The sequence below is a fragment of the Nymphaea colorata genome, chromosome 9 (genome assembly GCF_008831285.2).
Source record: "Nymphaea colorata isolate Beijing-Zhang1983 chromosome 9, ASM883128v2, whole genome shotgun sequence".
NCBI classification, from domain to species: Eukaryota; Viridiplantae; Streptophyta; class Magnoliopsida; order Nymphaeales; family Nymphaeaceae; genus Nymphaea; species Nymphaea colorata.
In genome coordinates, this window is record NC_045146.1 from 19704448 (window position 1) to 19724887 (window position 20440).

The window sequence follows — 20440 nt, forward strand, 5'->3', positions numbered from 1 at the left end:
TGCCTCATATATAGAACTCTGACAATCGATGGCACGAGATCTTAATCATAATATATTTGTAAAAACTATTTTGATATAAAAAAAATGCTTTGATTCAACTTGTTTTTATGAAAAACGTTGATTTTTTTCTATTATCAAAATATTGAAGTTATGAGACACGTTCAGTTTTGTTTATCATAAAAACACTAAACCTATCAACATAATATTTTTGCATCAGATCAGTGATTATCCTTAAGATGGTATTGGTAAGTTTAAATTTCGAAAAAAGAAACACTTTAAATATCACCTTTAGTGGGGAAGTTGCGCTACAGTGGAACTTGCTTCCAAACTTTACACTAGTCGAATATATCCTGAAAATTAAGACATGCGTGGTCCCTTATGTAGAATATATCCCTGGTGTGGGCAATTGCCCACACAAGTTAAATTATAGTTAAAAATTTGTTATTCGCTACAGTGGAACTTGCGTCAAAACTTATCGATGTGAATATGCTAAAAAAGGAATGCTTGGACAAGTGAATAGAAATGTAGCGTAAAGCATTCAGGTTCTGGATTTTTAGTGGGGAAGTTGCGCTACAGTGGAAGATAAGCTCCACAGGCCACCCTTACTTCTATCTTTGTTTAGTATAGGTTGTTGGGATAGGAATAACAATTTTTTAACTATAATTTAACTTGTGTGGGCAATTGCCCACACCAGGGATATATTTTACATAAGGGACCACGCATGTCTTCATTTTCAGGATATATTCGACTAGTGTAAGCCAATCCGTGGAAATCAAATTTCAACTAACGATCTGGGCAATCAGATATATCACCAACTTCAATGTGGCAACTTAATTGTCAGTTGCCTCATTGCAGATTAAATTGAATAACCAGCACAACATTATCAAGCTTAGATGTAAGTCTGTAACCTTCATATTACATGTTAGCTAAGCATTGGCAGGGCAAAACAAGCCGACTTGACGCTCGGTGTTTGCGCTAATCACCCATTTATGCATAATGAGTTGCTAATTGCACAGCTCGCCTTACAAAAATAAATTGTTGGTCAGCCATGAGCTTGCTATTATATTCATCAGCTCTACCTGCAACTCTGTCTCAGGCGTTCGATCTACAAGGACTCTTGTCAGATTACGAAGATTAGTTAAATGTATGCATCAAAAAAAGAAGTCATTTTCCTAATAGCTCCAGGTACCATGTTTGAATCGGACTCAACCTCCTTAAATTTCTATCATTCTTGGTACCACGGGTCTGACCCGAGCAGAAGCACCATTTTTCTCTTGATGTGATTACATATATATATATATATATATGCAATTTGCTTTATCATTAATTCAAAAATATTGATAATCTTTAATTCTAGATGGAAGATTAATTACTCATGAAGAGTGAACGATTGGTTTCATTTGCAGTAATAGATACATAGTTTGTTTTTTCATCGTCCTTTTCAGAAATAAGACAACCGAGTGTTTGCATACGCCTTCACAGAGAGGTGAAATCACAAAATAACGCTACATTATCAACATATCATAATTCTCGAGCAAGGTACCGCCCCAGAAAAATATCCTAAATGAATCATAATCACCAAATCATAATTGATACTCAACATAGTGAAGAAAACATTGCCAAAAAAAAAATGGATGCTGCTTCATTTTCAAGGAAAACATATTGAGAAAGCGCTCCAACCATGAGATGCGGTGATCATATGATGTGCCCGAAAATGATGTGATCGTTATATTTGGTTTCTTGAGAGCATAGTCACAAATATCATTGTAGATTTTAAAGAGTGAGGTTTTGCATGGGTATAAAACGGCAAAAGTTGTTTGCTTTTGACGATAACATTTTGGCAAAATTTTAAAGCAATTAATCTTTTTATGAGAAAAGAAAATGTGGTCAACATCTGAAATGAAATGCAAAAAATGTGGAAAACAAAAATCTCGTAACTAAAAACTGCAAAATAACGACAGAAAAATGTAAAAACATTTCTAACAACTGCATGCTGACATACTGTTATTATTTACAGATGGAGCCGATACATCTTAAAGTAAACGCAATCCTACATTCGTGCTTCTCTTGCCGAAAGGCTTGCTAATGATGTTTCTATAGTGACACCATTATATATATATATATATATATATATATATATATATATATATATAACCAGCCATCTAATTAAGGTCGTTTGATTCATCGTGATGAATGGTTAATAGAAAAACGAGGAGTAGTTTCTACCTTTTTCTCCATGTTTTTTCTCTTGACCATTCATGTGCAATGGATGCCCTTGGTTACAAATACCGTATTTATATTTTAAACATGAATATTTTATTTTCTTCATTAAAATTGGATCGAGCCAAGCTGGACTTTGGTTTGGATCTTGATGATCAGTCCTGGAGTTTGGCCATGGCATAGGCTTGTAGGCTAGCCAAAGCCTGATCTAGGCCGATGTCAACACTACTTGACACTTTGTTAATGTGATATGAGGGTGGTTTAAAAAATAGAACGACCCGATCTGCTGATTTGGTTAGACTCTGGAGCTAGCTCATCCTTCTTAGAATGGTGAATGAAATCTTCATCCATCATGGCATTGAAACAGTAGAAATTCTTAATCTTTTCAGTTTGTAAATATATTGACGTTCAGTTCAGAAGATAGTTGGCTTATGTAAAGATTTATGGTGCAACTTGCTACTTATTCAATTAAATAAGCAGTTGCAAAGAAGGTTGACCTTTGGTCAAGTAGTAATTAAAGACATCATAACTTCTAGAAGGTAATCAAATCAATAACTAATCATAATTTTTGAATTCTCAAGGTTTTGAAACCTAAGTTAAACCATCTGGTGTTTGTATTTTATAGCGATGTTTCTGTTTGTTTCTGTTTCATCTAAGAGAACTACAGTTCATTCTTTTGTTCTGTGCATATCATAGACATGCAAACATAGCACATACTCAGTGTTATGAATATCCATAAAGCTTTCAACATGTCATCTTCAGTTATAATTCTTCAGTTATAATGGATAAGAAAAATTTTGAGTGGCTAGACTTGTGGCTTTCAACATGTCATCTTCAACTAAATCTGATTTTTGTAGAAAGATTTTATTTTTCTTTTATCATTAATTTTGATTGATCTTGCTGGGATTCTTTCCTTGAATCTCTCTAGAACGGTTGACTTTCAACCTTATCATTAACATCATCTCTCAAATTGGACAATGATTCTAAAAGTCCAAGTTTACTGTAGAACTGTGATCCTAAGTCACCAAGGTGCGGCAGAAATGGACCCGCACCAGTGTCGACGCGATGCGGGTGTAGGTGCGACCCAGATTCACACCCAAACCACACCTACTCAAGGAGGTCGCACCCAAACCGCACTGATAAGGAGAGAGGGCAGTAAGGAGAGAGAGAGTGCGGGAGAGAGGGCCATAGGGAGAGGAGAGAGTCGCACCGGGGCAGTAAGGAGAGAGAGAGTGTGGGAGAGAGGGCGGTAGGGAGAGGAGAGAGAGTGTGCAGATAGAAAGGGGAAACAGACAGAGAGCTCGGGACAGAGGAAGAGGGACGACACGAGAGCTCGAGACAGAGGGAGAGGAACGACATGCTTTGGGGGAACAATGAGAGCAAGGGTGAGGGGGACTGAAGGCTGGACGAAGAAAGGGCGAGTGAGGAGCATGGGAGGAAGAGAGTGCAGATAGAGAGGGCTCGGGCGAGACAGGGTGAGAAGGAAGGGGGAAACAGATGGGAGAGAGGAAAACCTAGTTACCCTAATCGCCGCCGCACCGCACCGCTACCGCTGCCGCTGCTCCTTCCTCCACCTTCTTCTTCTGTGCATTAGATGCTCACCTACGGAATGAGAGGGCAACGAAAAGGGAGACAAAGTGGAAGAGGAGAAGGGGAACCCGCGTCAGGTCATGATGGCCTTTCTGTCAACTTTTGTATGCTATCGGGCATTACTTGCTCGATACATAAACTCAGGATCAGTTCTTATATTGAGTCAAATATGAACCCCCGATCAGATCAGATATTACTTATTAAAGCCAGATATCTAAATTTGGATAATTGTTTGGATCTGATATACTATATATTATATGTAATGTTTATAATTTTTTGTCATATATATATATATATATATAATATTATAATAATAAATTAATAATAACAATAATAAATATCATCGCCGCACCACTGCACCTAAATTTTTTGAGATGTGCCATACCGGCACTTGCACTCCGCACCTGGGTGACATAACTATGATCACGCCATCTCTTTGGTAGTGATTCGGCGAGCCTAAATTTGCTTCATGAATTTTTTTTTTGAAGGTAGATCATGCTTTGACAGCAATTTAAAAAACCCAAATTTGATTCCTCAAGATTTTCTTCACATGATCGAGTCTTCGCTTTGGTGAAGAAGACAACGTTGTATTTGGTAGTTTGCAGGTCACCTATGGGTTTCATTCTTTTTCATCAAACATCCTGCTCTTATACCAAGTTAACAAATAAAAAAAAGCGAAACAAATAAAAACCAACAATGAAAAGATTTTTTCGTTAAACGTGCATAATTTTTTACCATGGAAGGGCACCATGACCCTTGGTTACACAATGCATACAACGAGCTTAAATAGTTGAAGTTCCTATAATCTTGGCAACGATAATTTTTGTGGAAAGATTTTTTTTTCTTTTATCATTAATTTTGATTGATCTTGTTGAGATTCTTTCCTTCAATTTCTCTAGAACGGTTGCCTTTCAACCCTATCATTAACACTATAATCTTGGCAACGATGAAAATGAGAAATTAAATCTGATTTTTGTGAAAAGATTTTTTTTTCCTTTATCATTAATTTTGATTGATCTTGCAGTGATTTTTTCCTTAAATATCTCTAAAACGGTTGTCTTTCAACCTTGTCGTTAGCAGAACGAGACAAGGGTTGCTGAGGAGCATGCATGGCAGCACATAAGGGACTTGCTAAAGGATGCATGGAGGAGGTTGAAGAGGGAGCTGCTCTCGGCTCAGCAGCAGCAGCAACAAAACGCCTTCTCTCGTTATTTCATGAATGTGGCTCTCAACATGCGAGAGTCTTCCAGTGCATGTACGACTATGAAGATGGTGTTGGTGTCTTTGAGCATAAGTCTATGGACCGTGTCTACTCTCTCATTGCCGAACCCATCCAGACTGCCTAAGCAAACCACCAGTCGTTGTTTCTCACTTTCAACCAATCTTGTGCCCATTAACCGGATCCAACTTATGATGCTATGTATCATCATGTAATAAAATGGATACTTTAATACATTAAATTCAGTACTCTCTCTCTTTCTCTATCATTCTCTCCATCTCTCACACACATGTATGCACACAGTCATAATTTGTTTATGTACATGCTTACAATCTCACCTTTACTGTCACTAGAACTGTTTGGATTTAGATGAATAGTGTTCTTGTTTGGTAACTTGAACCAAAAACTAATTCAGTAATAATACAGTTCCTGTACAAATGGGTCTAGGACTGTATCAATATGAAAGACAAAAAAAATTAACAAAGCGTATATATACATAACCACCACTTATTATTTTAACTCAAACTTTATTAATCTTTATGTTTTACACTATGGAAATCAACATAAAAATGAGTTTTATATGCTTAAAAGGATGTTATTGACTCTTAAGATCTTATTTCTGCATCGCAACACCACTTTAGGTAGATAGATTTTATTGTTTTGATGACCGAGATTCATGTTCGCATTTTGTACGAAAATGGTATGAAATGTTAAAGAGCGCAACATACTGTTTATAATCATCTTTTGCAAGAGACCTTCTGGATCCTAAAAGCACTAACTTCCATAGTTCATGTAAAAAAAAAAACAAAAAGTGTATCTCCAAAAGAACTTGACATGTACAAAAAGCAAGAGGAGAGACGACTCCTTCGCCACTACACATGTCGAAGATGCAATCCAATGGGAAAAAATAAATGCAGATGGCAAATCCTCTAATAATTAAAATCATTTTACATATTTAGACAATTCTGAAGCTACAATTACAGAACACTCTCCCTTTGGCATATATGCAAAAAAAATGACCTGAACGACCCACCGGCCTCCGGCGACTGAACACCTCCTTTTCCACCACCACCACCACCAAGGTTCATGGCGAGGCTCCCCACAAGACCTCAACAATAATGATAGTAAACTTGAAGGTCCTCTTCTCCCTCCTTAGCACCTCCAGCTTGAAGGTCCTCTTCTCCCTCTACCTCAGCCCCTACCCCACCTCCAACTGTATAGCAAACTTGGCCACGCACCCATCAAATGGATGTCTCTCCAACCACCCCCCTCCTCCACCTCCTCCTCCTTCGCAGAAGGGGACCCTCCATCGCCACCATCTCCACAAGGAGTGGAGAAATCCTGCATTTCTTCACCATTCGCACTAACTTCCTCACTAGATCCTCCTTCATTATGGCCTCGATTGCCTCCTTTCTGCCAAAGTACCCAATCTCAATAATACAATCCAAAGCAGCCGATTTCAACCCCTGGTCTTCTGAATCCAAGGCCTTGATGATCTTGGGGAGATCCCTGCTTTGGTGGATCTCATCGACAAAGGGGCTTTTAATGGCGAGGATCAAGCTGCAGAGGACCCTGAGGCCAGGCCGTCGACGGAGCTCAATTCCACCAAGGCCGTCGCCATCAGGCTCATCACCACCTGACCCACGAACACATCCTTGTTGATCCTTTCCACCAGGCCTCCTTTCACTGTCTTGGGAAGTCCCATATAAATATAATTCTTAGAATGTTTTTTTTTTAGTTAAATCGACTGAGAAGATAGTCAAAAATTGCAATTGTTTCATAATTTAAAAAGAGCACGAGAAATTAACATATCTACATTCTAAATGCACCTAAAACGTCCTTTCACAAATTTATAGATCCAATATATAAAACATAGGGAAAATTGGTAGATTACAGGCCGATAGGTTTGGGATAAAAACCCGACCCTCTAATTTTTTGCTAAAATAAAACCATCATAATATGTTTATAAAAACTAATTTGATATAAAACATGTTTTATTTTTAGTTGTTTTTCCAAACAATGAAGATTTTTCCATGGTTAAAATTTGGATGTTATATTAGCCATTCAATTTTATGTTTTATCAATACATGATTAAATTCAAAAAATAATTAACTTTATGTATGTTTCTCATCAATTTATTCATGAGACCATAGCATAAGTAAGTTTAAATCCCAAAAAAGGAAAAGTACTCTAATAATTGCATTTAAACAGTCTGGTTTTTATCCCTAACCTAGTAATATAGGACATAAAAATTGCTTATGTAGTTAGCTAACTAATTTTAATATTAATAAAAAATAACTAATTTGAATAGTTAAAAAAATTAGTAATCCTATATTGTATAATTAAAGAGGCCAATAAAAATCAGTCGACATACAATTTGTTGATATAAATGTTATTTTAATAAAATTTTCCATCAACCCAACTAATTTAGCAATAACCTTGGCCTTAAAAACAACATTAAAATACATTAATTTATTTGTAAAACTCATAAAATCCAAAAATAAGGAAATATGAGCCTTCTAGCCGAACAACAGTACTACTTGACAAATATTGCCAATTAAAATATCTCACAGCAACCACGTGATCGATATACCTTACCTTGTGGTTAAATATTTTTTAACGTATTGTTTTAAAAGAATTAATATAAATTTTAATTGACTGAATTTACTGGGTCAATTAAAAGATGTCATTTACTTGGTTGACTCCTGGACAATTCTTTTAGGATTTTTTTCAAGGATGGTATATAATTACCAAAATTTATCAAAATTAAAATTTTTGGAAATGTTAAATAGTAAAATTTTATTTTTCAAAAATTCATGGGACCGTATCAAACTCAAATTTGTGTTAGGCGATTAAACCACCGCCCGAATACCAATATGATTATAACTAAATCTGAATTTCTTTATCAAATCCAACTAAATAAACGAATTCATCTGGTTCACAAAGTAATTAATTTAAGAAAATGTGAAAAATGAAAGACAAACACTTCATCAATGCTTAGTGGTTATTTAAAACTTTCAAATTCCTCCACCGTGAAGAGATCAATGGCAGCAGAAACAAGAAGCGGTTTGAAACGTGCCGCCTGAGCGTGTTGGCACGAAGATTTTTTCAGACCACCTGCGGTAGCAGGCCACTGTCGGTTGCTCTGACGGAGCCCCAAGAGAAGTGCATGCAGCAATATAAGAGGAGCCTTGTCGGCCTTTCTTTTCCTGCTGGTGTTCGTACTCTCTGTGGCCGTCTTCGATGCATAATTTTGGTGCTATGGCACTGGTTCAAATTCCTCCACATTTCCTTGGTTCATCTTATAACTCTTTTAATCATCTAGATGTATTGTTGGTCCTTTTGGTGCAAATACAAAGCCTTATGCTTGCAAATCATCCAGTTGCCTAAATATCTTCCAAGCAAAGAGATGGATGCTGAATTAAGGGATGAAGCTGCTAGAAGGTTGATCACTTTTCCTGTCATATTTCAACCATTTTTGTTGATATTTTTGAAATTTTGCATAGTAGCATTTTCTTTATACTTTGTCTATAAAGTACAAAAACTGCTTGCCATATAGCATTTGTTTGAAGAGATTTTGGTGTTCACCATTAAGATACTGTCAATGAGAATCTCTTTACTGTAATACTATCTTTGGTAGAATGAACCTTGAAGAAAATAAGGCATTTCTGCAGAGAAGTGCTTTGTTTCATTCTTTGCCTTCATGATTTCAGCACAAGTCATGAGCTGGTGGTAAGAAGGGAATGTGACAGTATCAAGTCCCACCCTCCCCATTGTGTTTCTTGAGATTTCCCAATGGATGTATATTGATGTGGCTTTATATGGAAAGAGGTCGTAGTGGAAGAGGTAATGGTGATGATGCTATAAAGAAGGCCTGACCTCGTGAAAGAAGTAGCAAGCTGTGCCAGCACCTAAAACAAACTTAAATGTAAGTTTTTGGTCACTTCCATTTTTTTATGACTGTTCTCTCTCTCTCTCTCTCTCTCTCCCTCTCTCTTTCGGTGGGGAAGCGAGAAATTTCTTGGCTATGTTCAACATGTACAATGGTTACTTTATTTTTTTTAGTATTCTTTTGTAATCTTGGTTCTACTAGGTGGTTTATGTTATTATTCAATATACTTAGATAGTTAAAAGTGAGAACTTTTAACTATTTGGTCACGTTGACTGAAAATATTTGATCAAAACAAGTTGTGCCAAGCCAAGCTCTAAAGTTATCTACTTTCCACAAACACGGTCATTCTTGGTTTGTGAAAATGATGTTCAGAATGTTAGACCAGGATTCAGTTTTGAAGAAGTGAAGTTTGTTTTTATATGGCTTTTGCAAATTAATATTTAAGATTGTTATCTCACTTCATGCCATCTAATGCCACCAAACTAAGAAACAAGTCTCAAGGAAACTTGTTTCTTAGTCATTACACACACTCTTTCTCATTCCTTTTGTTCTGAAAAATTATTTCCACTCGTTCCATATTTTCAATCCATCAAATGGCCCCTTAAGAAAAGAAATAGAAAAACAAAAAGTGTTTAATGTTCTTGGCTGCTAACCGAAGCACAATATCCATGCAAAAGATCAGGTAATGTGTGCAATTTAAGACACATAAATGCAATTTAAAGAATGAACATGCATGTTAATCACTAGTAGTAAAACTAAAAAAAAGTTGCTGATCAATGGAAATATGTGCTTACTATTTTTGTAGTTAATTTACGAAAAAAATTATGCTAAACAAATAGAAACAAAAGGAAGAGAAGACAAGTGATGTGATGAAAGTGAATTATAGATGAAAGAAGTTTCAGGACGTACGCATGTCCCTCCCGCCGACTTTGCCCCAGCACGTGCCCCTGCACCGATGCCCCCATCAAGTCTGCCCCTGGAACTCAGCTAATCAATCTGGCTTTATCTTCTTTCACGGATCAATTGAAATGGCCAGCCAGTTTTTCTGTCTGACTGCAGAAGAAGAATAGAGGCAGCGGTGTTGAGACGAGGAGGTGGGAGAGGTTGGAGGAGGGTCTTGCTAGCCTTCTTTTACAGAAAGTAAAAGGATCGAGCTTCCTAGGAGTTGATCATGTCTTGATCACTTTCAGAATCTTTTAGCAACTATATACGGAGTTTCTATATACGGAGGAGAACCTCCCGTACCCGACGGGTGGGAGAGAAGGCCAACAATCTATGACGCGGCACCGGAGGACGGAGCAGGAGGGAACGGAGTCGGAGGACACTTGGTCGGGGGAGGAAGACGAAGAGGAAGAGGAGCAGACGCCGCAGGAGCAGAGTTCGGACTGTGCGGTCCAGCAGGCTGGTGACGGCAGGGTCACCTTTTCCAGGGGATTTCCGATCGAATCAGCTGATGGATCATTTCACCAGGTAATACTAATACTCTCTTATACCAACCATTCATTTGTGTTTGTAGTTGAAGTTCTTAAGATGAAACTTAAAGAAAAGTAACCATCCGAGTGGTGGATTTCTATGCCTTTAAACATGGGAACGGAATTTTGAGAAGAAACTCACTTCTGATCAATTTATTGTGTATGTTGCAGTGAATATGGAGATATCGTGGAGAGGGCGGTGTCGGAGAGGACGAGGGCGGGGCAGGAGCCGGTGTACGCGAGGATCATCCTCAAGTCCCCCGCCTGCGTCGACCTCGTGCTTCAGGGACAGCCAAAACTCACCATGAAAGTGCAAGGCCGCGACGCTTGGGTCCGCCCATACGTCACCAGGCGCAAGAAGCCGACTTCTAAAGCCCGCCAAGGCCGCCGTCGCCAGGCCAGGAATGACCAAGCCGGCAGCGACGATGCCGCCTGAAGGGAGTTCGAGCTTCTTCAACCGAGAAATTGATCGAGAAGATCAGAGGGAGATGATCAATGTCATTAATGCGGCTTAGTTTAATTTCTGATCGAACAATTTGTTGCTGTGAGTGTGTGCTTGCGCGTGTGAGTTAGTTTCATGAACAATCGCTTTTCCTAGTTTTGTTCTTGTTCTTGTTGCTTGTTTGTGAGGCGACGGCTATGAAGTCGTTGCAGATGAACAATAATTGTTTTACCTCGTTTTGTTCTTGTTATTGTTGTTTGTGAGAGATGAACAATTCACAGTTTTTCCTAGTTTTGTTTCTGTTCTTGTTGTTTGTGAGACGGCCAATATGATGTTGTTGGAGATGAACAATTCATCGTTTTTCCTAGTTCTTGTTCTTGTTGTTTGTGAGACGACCAACATGATGTTGTTGGAGAACAACAATTCATCAATTTCCCTGGAGCTTTATTCTTGTTCTTGTTGTTAGTGAGATGACGGATATGAAGCCGTTGGAGACTTTTTAAGCTTTGCTTGCTATGTCTTCGTGATGATGAATAAAGCTGACCGGTTTATCTTAAATCTGAACGAAGTATGGTCTCTTGGCGTTTGTATCTTGAATTATTTGTTGCTTAGGGGAAAACATTTTTTGAAAATTAAGGCATGAATCGATTTAATTAATGGAATGAAAACGCATGATGAAATAAAATGTTCAAAATCTAATTATAAGATTGCAATACTTGATTGTTTATAAGATGTTGGTGCATCTTACTAGTATAATATGAATTTTGTAACAGGAATACAGAATGCTCACCATTATAAGGTAACCAGATCGGACTAATTTGTAAGAACTGAACGATATAGGGCCCGTTTTTATTTATATATTTTATAAACCCTTTTCTGATTTTTCTTTTTTATATGAGCCCAATCTGGTCGGTTCCAATTGGACATAACTCCAGATCCCAAAGTAGGACCAGATCCATGGATCATATATATTTGGTTCATTCGCTCACTAAAATTTTGTCATATTGGACCTGTGTTTGAAAGTTTCATGTCTGCGTAACCAAGGCACTGTAGTGAATCAAGTTCACTCGGTAGCCAACATGAATCAACCGTTCATGGAACGTGCACATAATGCCTCATATATAGAACTCTGACAATCGATGGCACGAGATCTTAATCATAATATATTTGTAAAAACTATTTTGATATAAAAACAATGCTTTGAATCAACTTGTTTTTATGAAAAAAGTTGATTTTTCTATTATCAAAATATTGAAGTTATGAGACACGTTCAGTTTTGTTTATTATAAAAACACTATTAAAACCTATCAACATAATATTTTTTGCATCAGATCAGTCTATTATCCTTAAGATGGTATTGGTAAGTTTAAATTTCGAAAAAAGAAACATTTTAAATATCATATTTGTCTCTGACCATCGGTCTGGTTTCTACCAAATACTATATATATATCGGGAAGGACATATTCACCGCTTAAATGAGGATGGTGGCACTGATAAGAACAAAGTACTACAACACTTGCAAGACTTTGGACTTCCAGGCTGACCGCATTATTTTGAATTAATTATAAAGCCACGACACATTCTAATTCAACGTAACGTTGAATTGAAAGGTAGTAGTCTCTACTTGGGGTTATTACTCATTCTTCTACTTTTTGTCTCATTTGCCAATTATTTCTTTAATTGAGAGAAAAAGATTCATAAAAACACTCACAAAGTGTTCTAAAATGACTTAATAGTGGCATGCCAAGTAGGTATGACCACCACATGTAGCCTCATTCAAAGCCAAGTTGGACTAGAGCCCAGTGATAGCAGTATCGGTAGAAAGGGTCAAGTTCGAGCTCCACTAGTTCAAGCTCAACTCGAGTTACATATTGCTTAACTTGTGCTTGAGTGCAAGCTCAAGCTTGATTTGGTAAACCGATTTTGAACTCAAGCTCGACTCATTTAGCTCATACCACTTAGTTCATATTTTTTTCCCTCTCCCTCTTCTTCTTTATTCTTTTTTTTTTTCATATTTGTGTCCTTCGGTCCAAAAATTCTGAGAATGATATACTAGTCTCCATGTAATTTAAAGGTTCCGACCCTACCTTATGAGCAATAAAACCATACTTTTTACCCAATAAACTGGCAGCCATGAACTAGGAAAAACGCATCTTATTAACGTGGACTCGAAAGATTTAGACTGTCAGACAAAGCATATACTTTTACCAAACTCATATTTGAATCCTTACAGCTTACATGCTATCTGCACGAATCAGTAGCTTACAAAGGGCTAAATGAAAAATATGAAAAGATTAATGTGCTTTTCCTTTAATAACTAAAAGCTCGTAAGTCTTTTTGAGAAACTTTTAATGTTTCGCCCAGGCGAGGACGTCCCCCGGCCACCGGCACTGCACACTCTCCTACCGCCAGCCCTGCTACCGCCTCCGTCGCCTCCGCCGGAAACTATTCATGCACAATAACCTCTGAACCATGAACTTAAGATGTTGTACACAAATGAGAGACTATTGTTCTCCTTGTTGGTTCAAGTACACCACATTGATCCAACAGCTGCTGCATTTATCGTTGGGCAGTGGCTGTTCCTGAAGCATTCCGGCCGGCCCGATGTGACTCTCAGCATCCTCAGCAGTAGCGATTTAAAATGGGTTCGCCTGGTGGTTATGGAAGCGGATTGAATATATTCGAAATCCTGCCGCCCATCAGACCTGACGGCTGGCCTTGCCAGAACCTGGATAGATTGACGATTTTGCGGAACGAGGGTCGGAGATTGTAGAATTCATGAATCGGGTGGTCGCCGGCGGCCTCAGAAGGGCATTCGCCGACACACGCATGCTGTCCGACCCTAACCATCCTACGGGACGAAATGGAAAGCTAGCGTTATGATTTAACCATGATGACATAAACAACGAATGCGGAACGATGGGACAGAATGGAACGCCGTCGCCCGACCTCGTTGCAGCTCCCCCGATTTCACCCCTGCTCCCTCCATCTCACCCTCTGTCTCTACTTCCCCGCTCATTTTCTCTTGCTCTCTTCTCTTTCTCTCTTCCTCTTCCCAGCTCCTTCTTCCTCGCCCCTCTTCCTTTTCTCCATCTGTTGACCCCTTTTCTGCAGTGGTTAGCGCTCAATTCTGGACAGTATTGCAGTTGCAAGTGAGTCTCCATCCCTCTCTCTCTCGCTTCATTTTTTGTCATCCAGCTTGTAGGGCTTATCGTTGGGTTTTTTTTTTTTTTTTCTCTCATTGAAACGAGCCTCTTTCTTAGTAGATGCATTTATGTTTCTCTCTGTCTGTTTTGGGATGTATATAAAGTGTTTGTGCATTCGACTGAATGAGTTAGTTTGCTTTTATTCGTAATTTATGTGTAATCATAATTGTTTGTAATCACATTAACTATTTTGTTAATAGATATTATTTCCAAATTCTCTAACAAATCAAAACATCTTCTTTAATTTCGTGTTCATCCACTTCTTAATGAGTAAAGCTGATAAACAAAGCATCGATACTAACATGAAGAAGTTGAAGCAACACTGGCCCACAGCAACTCTGATGTTGAATTGATCCGTCCGTGCAATTGTGGAGATTCAACATGAAGAAAAAGTGTCACTAATACGTTGTACCATCACTTGTGTTTCTACGTTGTTAATGCCAAATTTGCCGTTGTGGAAGTAGCGGCACGACTTTCTTTGCAGCTTCGATTGGAAAGATAGCATCAGCATTTCCGGTTACATAGTATGGGAGTATAGTTTCTCTTTTTTATGTAGACTTTTTTAGATTTGGGCTTGTTTTTGGAGACTGGCTTGTGTGTATACTGCAAGCTCATTAGTACTTCAACGATATCTCGCTCGTCAACTGAGGCAGAGTATCGTGCCTTAGCAAACACTTCATGTGAACTTCCTTGACTGAATGCAATTCTTTAAGATTTGCTTGTATTGGTATCTAAACCAGATTTATGTTTCTATAATAACAAGCTAGCATTGCAAATTTCAGCTAATGCTATCATGCATGAACGTACATAACACGTCGTTAATGAAATAGATTTCACCTTGTACGGGATTTAATGAAGTCAGGAAAGATCAAAGCTCAGCATATTTTCGTCAAGAGTGAAGTTAGTTGACATCTTCACCAAGTCATTGACAAGAGAACAATTTGGATATGTAATGTAAAGTAAAGATAAATGTTAAAGGTCACCATCAGAGAATATCCTCTAGGTGGTTCTCCTAGAAAGCTCAGCGAATCATCATTGTTGTTATAATTACGTAACAATACAAATTCCCCGCGCATGTATGTTATGCAATGTAAGTATAAATAAAAAGGTTAGAGCTATAAGTTAATTGATATTATGCACAAGTCTCTCAACGTCTAAGGAGATATTTCTTTGCAGTCTGTTTGGGCCGGTTAAAGGTCACCATTAGAGAATATCTTCTAGAAAACTCAATGAATCATCCTTGTTATAATTCTCTAACAATAGAAAATTCCCAGTTTCAGGGAGGCACGTTAGGCAATGTAAAGTAAAAATAAAGGTTAGAGCCATCCGTTAATTTGATATTATGCACAAGTCTCTCAGTGTTTAAGGAGATATTTTTGTTAAATAATTTTGTGCAGTCAGTTGAGTTGGCTAAAGGTCACCATTAAAGAATATTCTTTAGACGGTTCTTCTTGTTATAATATGTAATTTGTCAAGTGTACGTGATGAACAGCCACTGAATGGGTGAGGCCTTTTCTTCTTTCGCGTGCTCTGTCTTTCGAAAATATAGTTGCGTCTTTGAAGTTATGCTCTGTTTCAGCAGGAACGGAGTCGGAGCCGGAGCACACGTCGTCGGGGGACGAAGACGAGGAGGAGGAGCAGCAGCAGCAGGAGCAGAGCTCGGACTGCGCGGTCCCGCAGGCCGATGGCCGCAGGGTGCGCACGCTGTTCGAACCTTTTCAAGGGGATTGCGGATCGAATCAGAATCACTTCACCAAGTGATACTCTCTTAAACCAACGATTCATTTGTCTTAGTGGATAGTTCGTAACATGAAACCTAAAAGAAAACAAACCATCCGAGAGGCAGATCTATGTGTTTGACCATGGAATCGGAATTCTGGGTTGAAACTCAGTCCTGAATTTGTTGTGTATGTTGCAGTGACTATGGAGATATCGTGGAGAGGGTCGTGTTGGACAGGACGGAGGATGGGCAGGAACCGGTGTTCGCGAGGGTCGTCCTCAAATTCCCCGCTTGCATCCAACTCGTGCTTCAGGGGCAGCCGAAGCTCACCATGAAGGTGGTGGAAGGCCGCGATGCCTGGTACGTCACCAGGCGCAGGAAGCAGTCGTCTAAGGCCCGCCAAAACCGCCGTCGCCACGCCAGGAAGGACCAAGCCGCCGGCAACGAAGACGTGAACGGAGCTCCAGCTTCTTCAACCGAGATAAAGATGGAGAGGGAGACGACTGACGTCAATGCGGCTCAGTTTCTCATTGAACAATTTATCAGTTTTGTGTGTTTGTGCGCGTCTGCTTTTCCTTTTCTTTAGTTTAGCCTTTTCGTTCCGGTTGTTTTTGTTGGTAAGACAACGGATATGATGTCGCTGGAGTCAAGCATTGCTTGCTATGTCATGTGATGATGAATCCAGAGGACTGTGAATGATTTTATGGTCTTCTTTAATGAATTTGGAGTCGGTATGTTGCAGCAATTCTTCATTTGGGCCTCACCTTTTCTGTATGATTCAAACATAAACCTCACCTTACTGAATCTTCCAAGGTCCGAATCAACTTAACGGAACGAAAATACATGATGAAATATAATCAAATACTAGTATACTACATATTTAATTGTTTATGAGATGTTGTAAGACCCATTTTTGTTTATATATTGTATTAACTCTTTCTGATTTCTCTTGTTCTTATATATGAGCCAAATATTGGAAAGAAGCATTCATGGATTGTGAGCCATTGATTCTTCACTATACCAAAGCATGAATCTTATGATCTTACTGAAACTAGTTACGCCAATTACCTTGATAATAAATTAATCCACATCCATATTGGGTGCAAAGAATTGCATCTAAGTGGATCGGGTCATTCTTGACCAAATCTTGTCCCCTGGGATCATTGCAGTGTGAAACAAAATTAAAATTCCAGGTAGTAAGCAGAGTTATTAGAATTATTTGGCAAGTCCAGAATTCCAACAAAGCTCTCAGAATTAGAAGGGGCGATCTGATTCCTGCTCACAGATCTGGATTCTCATGCTACTGTGTTTTAATCATCTACCTTGTGCTTAATTCCTGCTCACAGATCTGGTTTGGCAACTATAGTACTGGGACATAAATATAGGTTTGAGAAGCATTTGTGCAGCTCGAGATCGCCATGGAGCCTTGAAGCAGCCAGACTGCTGCATCACATAATTCCCACCTTTCACTTTTATGAACTGAGGTTTTGACAACATATTGAACATGTCAAAATCCTCATTTTTACACAATGGAACTCACCTTCCATTCTAAACGCGCTCTCATTTCTGCTACCTCTTTTCTGCTGCACATTGGCTTCTAGAATCCCATCAACCATCCACATGTACTAATATACCAATAGTCTTAGGCATGCATCGATGATCTCAAGTCCCAAGATGCATATAGATGCTGAAAGCAGAAAACCAAATAACAGAGTGAAACTCTCTTTATTCAAAGATTCTGTTGTTATAGTCAAATACAAAATTTTTGTTCAGACAGACAGAACCATGCATATTCTACATCACATAAACAACTCAAACAACTTCCGATGCTCCTCTCAAGCAACTTGGCAGGGCATCGTCCCTTTTATTCCCTGATTATGTACAGTTTACAAGCCAAACTATGAGTTATCTGATCCAAGGAACCATGGCCGTCTCTAGTGCAACAGAATCAATAGGGCATCATTCTAGCAGCCTACGAATCCCAGGAAACTGCAGAATGAAAAGAGAAAAATATGTCAAAGACCGGTGAAAACAGGAGTCCAACAGAACAGGCTTTGAGAAACAATGGAGGAGAAGTAAAAGTAATGCTGCAAACTCAGTACTTCCATAACATGCATTTTTAGTAGTAATCGGTTTTGATCCCAAGACAAATAAAAGGATCCTGGTAACAGTTGACACGACATCACTTGCAGATAAACGGATAAGAAAGGAGCAGCAACCACAAACAACTCTAATTAGGGAGAACTAGAGCCCTCATTGATTTCTAATTTCACTGTAACATATACGCAAGATTTAGGCCTTGAGAGCAGAAGCGTTTCATAGACAAATTTCCATCACTGATCATTACCAACCACATTATTTCAAACAAGTGAGAAGTAGACATGAATTGCTGGAGAGAATAAGCAATAACATCTTCAAATTTTGCACTAAAGACTCTGATTTGGATTATGGACTAAAGGTTACAAGTTCGGCATTCTTTGCGTGATGAGATCTTTGAACTTTGCACTAAACATTCAGACTTGGAAGAAATTTCATTCACGAGTAAAGGTTACAGGTTCGGCATTCTTTGCGTGATGCACAAAAAACAAACCTCCTCCAAAAGGAAAAATCCATAGGCCCCCAACTACTGCAAAAGATGGTTTAGTCAGGAACAATTGAAGATCACAAAAAGAAACTAAGAATCATAGGTCAAAGAGTTACACATGAACTTGTAAATTCAATAGTATCTTATCCTTTGAGGATCCCAGAGAATCATAGGTCGAAGAGTTAGACATGAATATGTAAATTCAATAGCATATAGTTACTGTAATTACCAAGTAGGAATTCCTGAAATACAAAGTGGGATCCATCCAGAATCTGATTCCGGAAAATAAGTCTGGCCTACATATATGGGATCTCGATCCTCACATCTTAGCCCCTAAACTAAAAACCTAAACCCTATGCTTACTTTACTTTAGATGTATATAACAGTTTAATACTTTCTTCCTACTGGTTTGCCCCACCAAATCTTCTAAAATTTCATATTTCCGATTTTTTTTTCCGCCTCCTATACTGCTTCCTGCTTTCAGATCCGGGTTGGCAACTACGATTTAAAAGTTCAGACTGCCACACAATGTTTTCAATATTGGAATTTGCTACACAATGCTGTCAGTAATGAAATATGCTACACAATAGTTATTCTCTATTTTTATATGAAAATAATTAAATGGCACCTTAAACTAATTAAAACTTTTTTAGAAAAATATCTTATTGTGAAAATAGTACAGTATCATTTTGGCGACGAGGCTGATCTGATGAGTACCAACCGACACCTCACGGAATTGGCAACAGGAGAAAAGCAGAAATCTTGCAGCATTACTGAAGACTCAGCATGTTGAAAGTCCAAAAGAGAAATCTGAAGACGATAAAGATCTGAGAAAAGTTTGAACTTGTAGAATTTATAAATAGCCATATAAAACTCAAGAGCTGGGCCAAAACGTCGCTAAGATACTGATCCCCCAGCCGCAATACCGAACGGCAAATTTATTAGCCTCACCAAAAGACAAACGAGGGAAAAGATGGGATGCACGATAATAAGATACTAAACTGCCAAAGAGGGTCGTGGATCAACTGCTAGGTATTATGAATTCGGAATCAGCAAGAAAGCTTCATCCAAGAAGAAACTAGAAGGGACAATGCGAAGCGGCAAAAGGGTATATGCAGCTTCTTCATTTCCCAACTCAAATGCATCAAAACGTCTTTCCATTAAAGCAAATAGAAGAAAACAAACAATTCAAGGAGTTCTTGCCCTTATCAATTATCACCAAAGATACACGGAAAGAAGAAGGAGGAGGAGGATGTGTACCTGAGAGCACGTACTGCCGTATGGGTTGAGAGATAGTGGTAGAAGACATTAGCGCCATGAAGGAAGACCACCACTCCCGTGCAGCCCAGAAGGAAAAGCCCCAACATCTCTCCCTCTCTCGCTCGCCTTATTCTTCTTTTTCCCTGGACAAAGAAAACAGAGCAAACTAGAAGCTGAAGAGTGGAGTCGGGGTGGGAAAAAGAAAGAAGGGACGCCTGCCTCCCCTCACTTTCTGTGAGTAAGCAAGCCTTTGTCGTTTGCAGATAAAGGCTCTACAGGGAGACAAGAAAGGGAGATGAAAGCAGCGGGCGTACCCCTCTCCGAGGCGCCCACAGCGGTGCCAACGGCTCCGGCACTATGCAATTACCGATGTGGACCTTTCTTCTTACTCAACGACAATGTTGTCCTCTACCGGGTTCTATGAAAGCCACGGACGACGTTGTTGGTTAACGGTCACCGATTAGAGGTCCGATGGGAATAGGAATTTACGTTATGGGCATGTTGGTAATTATCGTAGCGAAGCCACTGGATAATCACGAAGCGACGCTGATGTCGGTGAAAATTATGGACGGAAATGCCCTCGTTCTTATCCGTTTCGTGCTTACAATTGATGGGGGCAATACTGTTCAGTCTCAATTTCATGTGCCTAGTTTTCTGAGTCGAATTATTTTTTTTATTACTTTAAAAATTAATTGATTGATATTAAACATTTGAGTTGTTTATAGGGGCGGTAACATTATTCACTTTCTTTAAAATTTGGATGGTCACTGTTAGGTTTCAATGAACTACAAATTGTTATTAAAGCCGCAAAGGTGACTAGTTCCTCCATCCTCTC

The 20440-nt window shown here is 38.8% G+C and overlaps 1 protein-coding gene and 1 long non-coding RNA gene across 3 annotated transcripts; one reads left to right on the top strand and one right to left on the bottom strand.

Annotated features, from left to right (window-relative positions):
- The first annotated feature begins 13220 nt into the window (after positions 1-13220).
- Positions 13221-16488, top strand: LOC116261274 (uncharacterized). Of its 2 annotated transcripts, none has more exons than XM_050079697.1 (3): positions 13221-13987; positions 15621-15736; positions 15960-16488. In XM_050079697.1, the coding sequence occupies exons 1-3, from the start codon at positions 13745-13747 to the stop codon at positions 16345-16347; spliced, it is 747 nt and encodes a 248-aa protein (XP_049935654.1). In that variant the 5' UTR covers positions 13221-13744; the 3' UTR covers positions 16348-16488. The 2 variants fall into 2 exon arrangements, with proteins under 2 accessions (XP_049935654.1, XP_049935655.1); XM_050079698.1 differs by having other exon boundaries at positions 15624-15736.
- A 979-nt stretch (positions 16489-17467) lies between these two features.
- Positions 17468-19944, bottom strand: LOC116260952 (uncharacterized). Its single transcript, XR_004174217.2, has 2 exons — positions 19606-19944; positions 17468-17750 (listed from the first exon to the last, which is right to left on the bottom strand). It is a non-coding gene; the product is annotated as an uncharacterized LOC116260952 (long non-coding RNA).
- Positions 19945-20440: the final 496 nt, after the last annotated feature.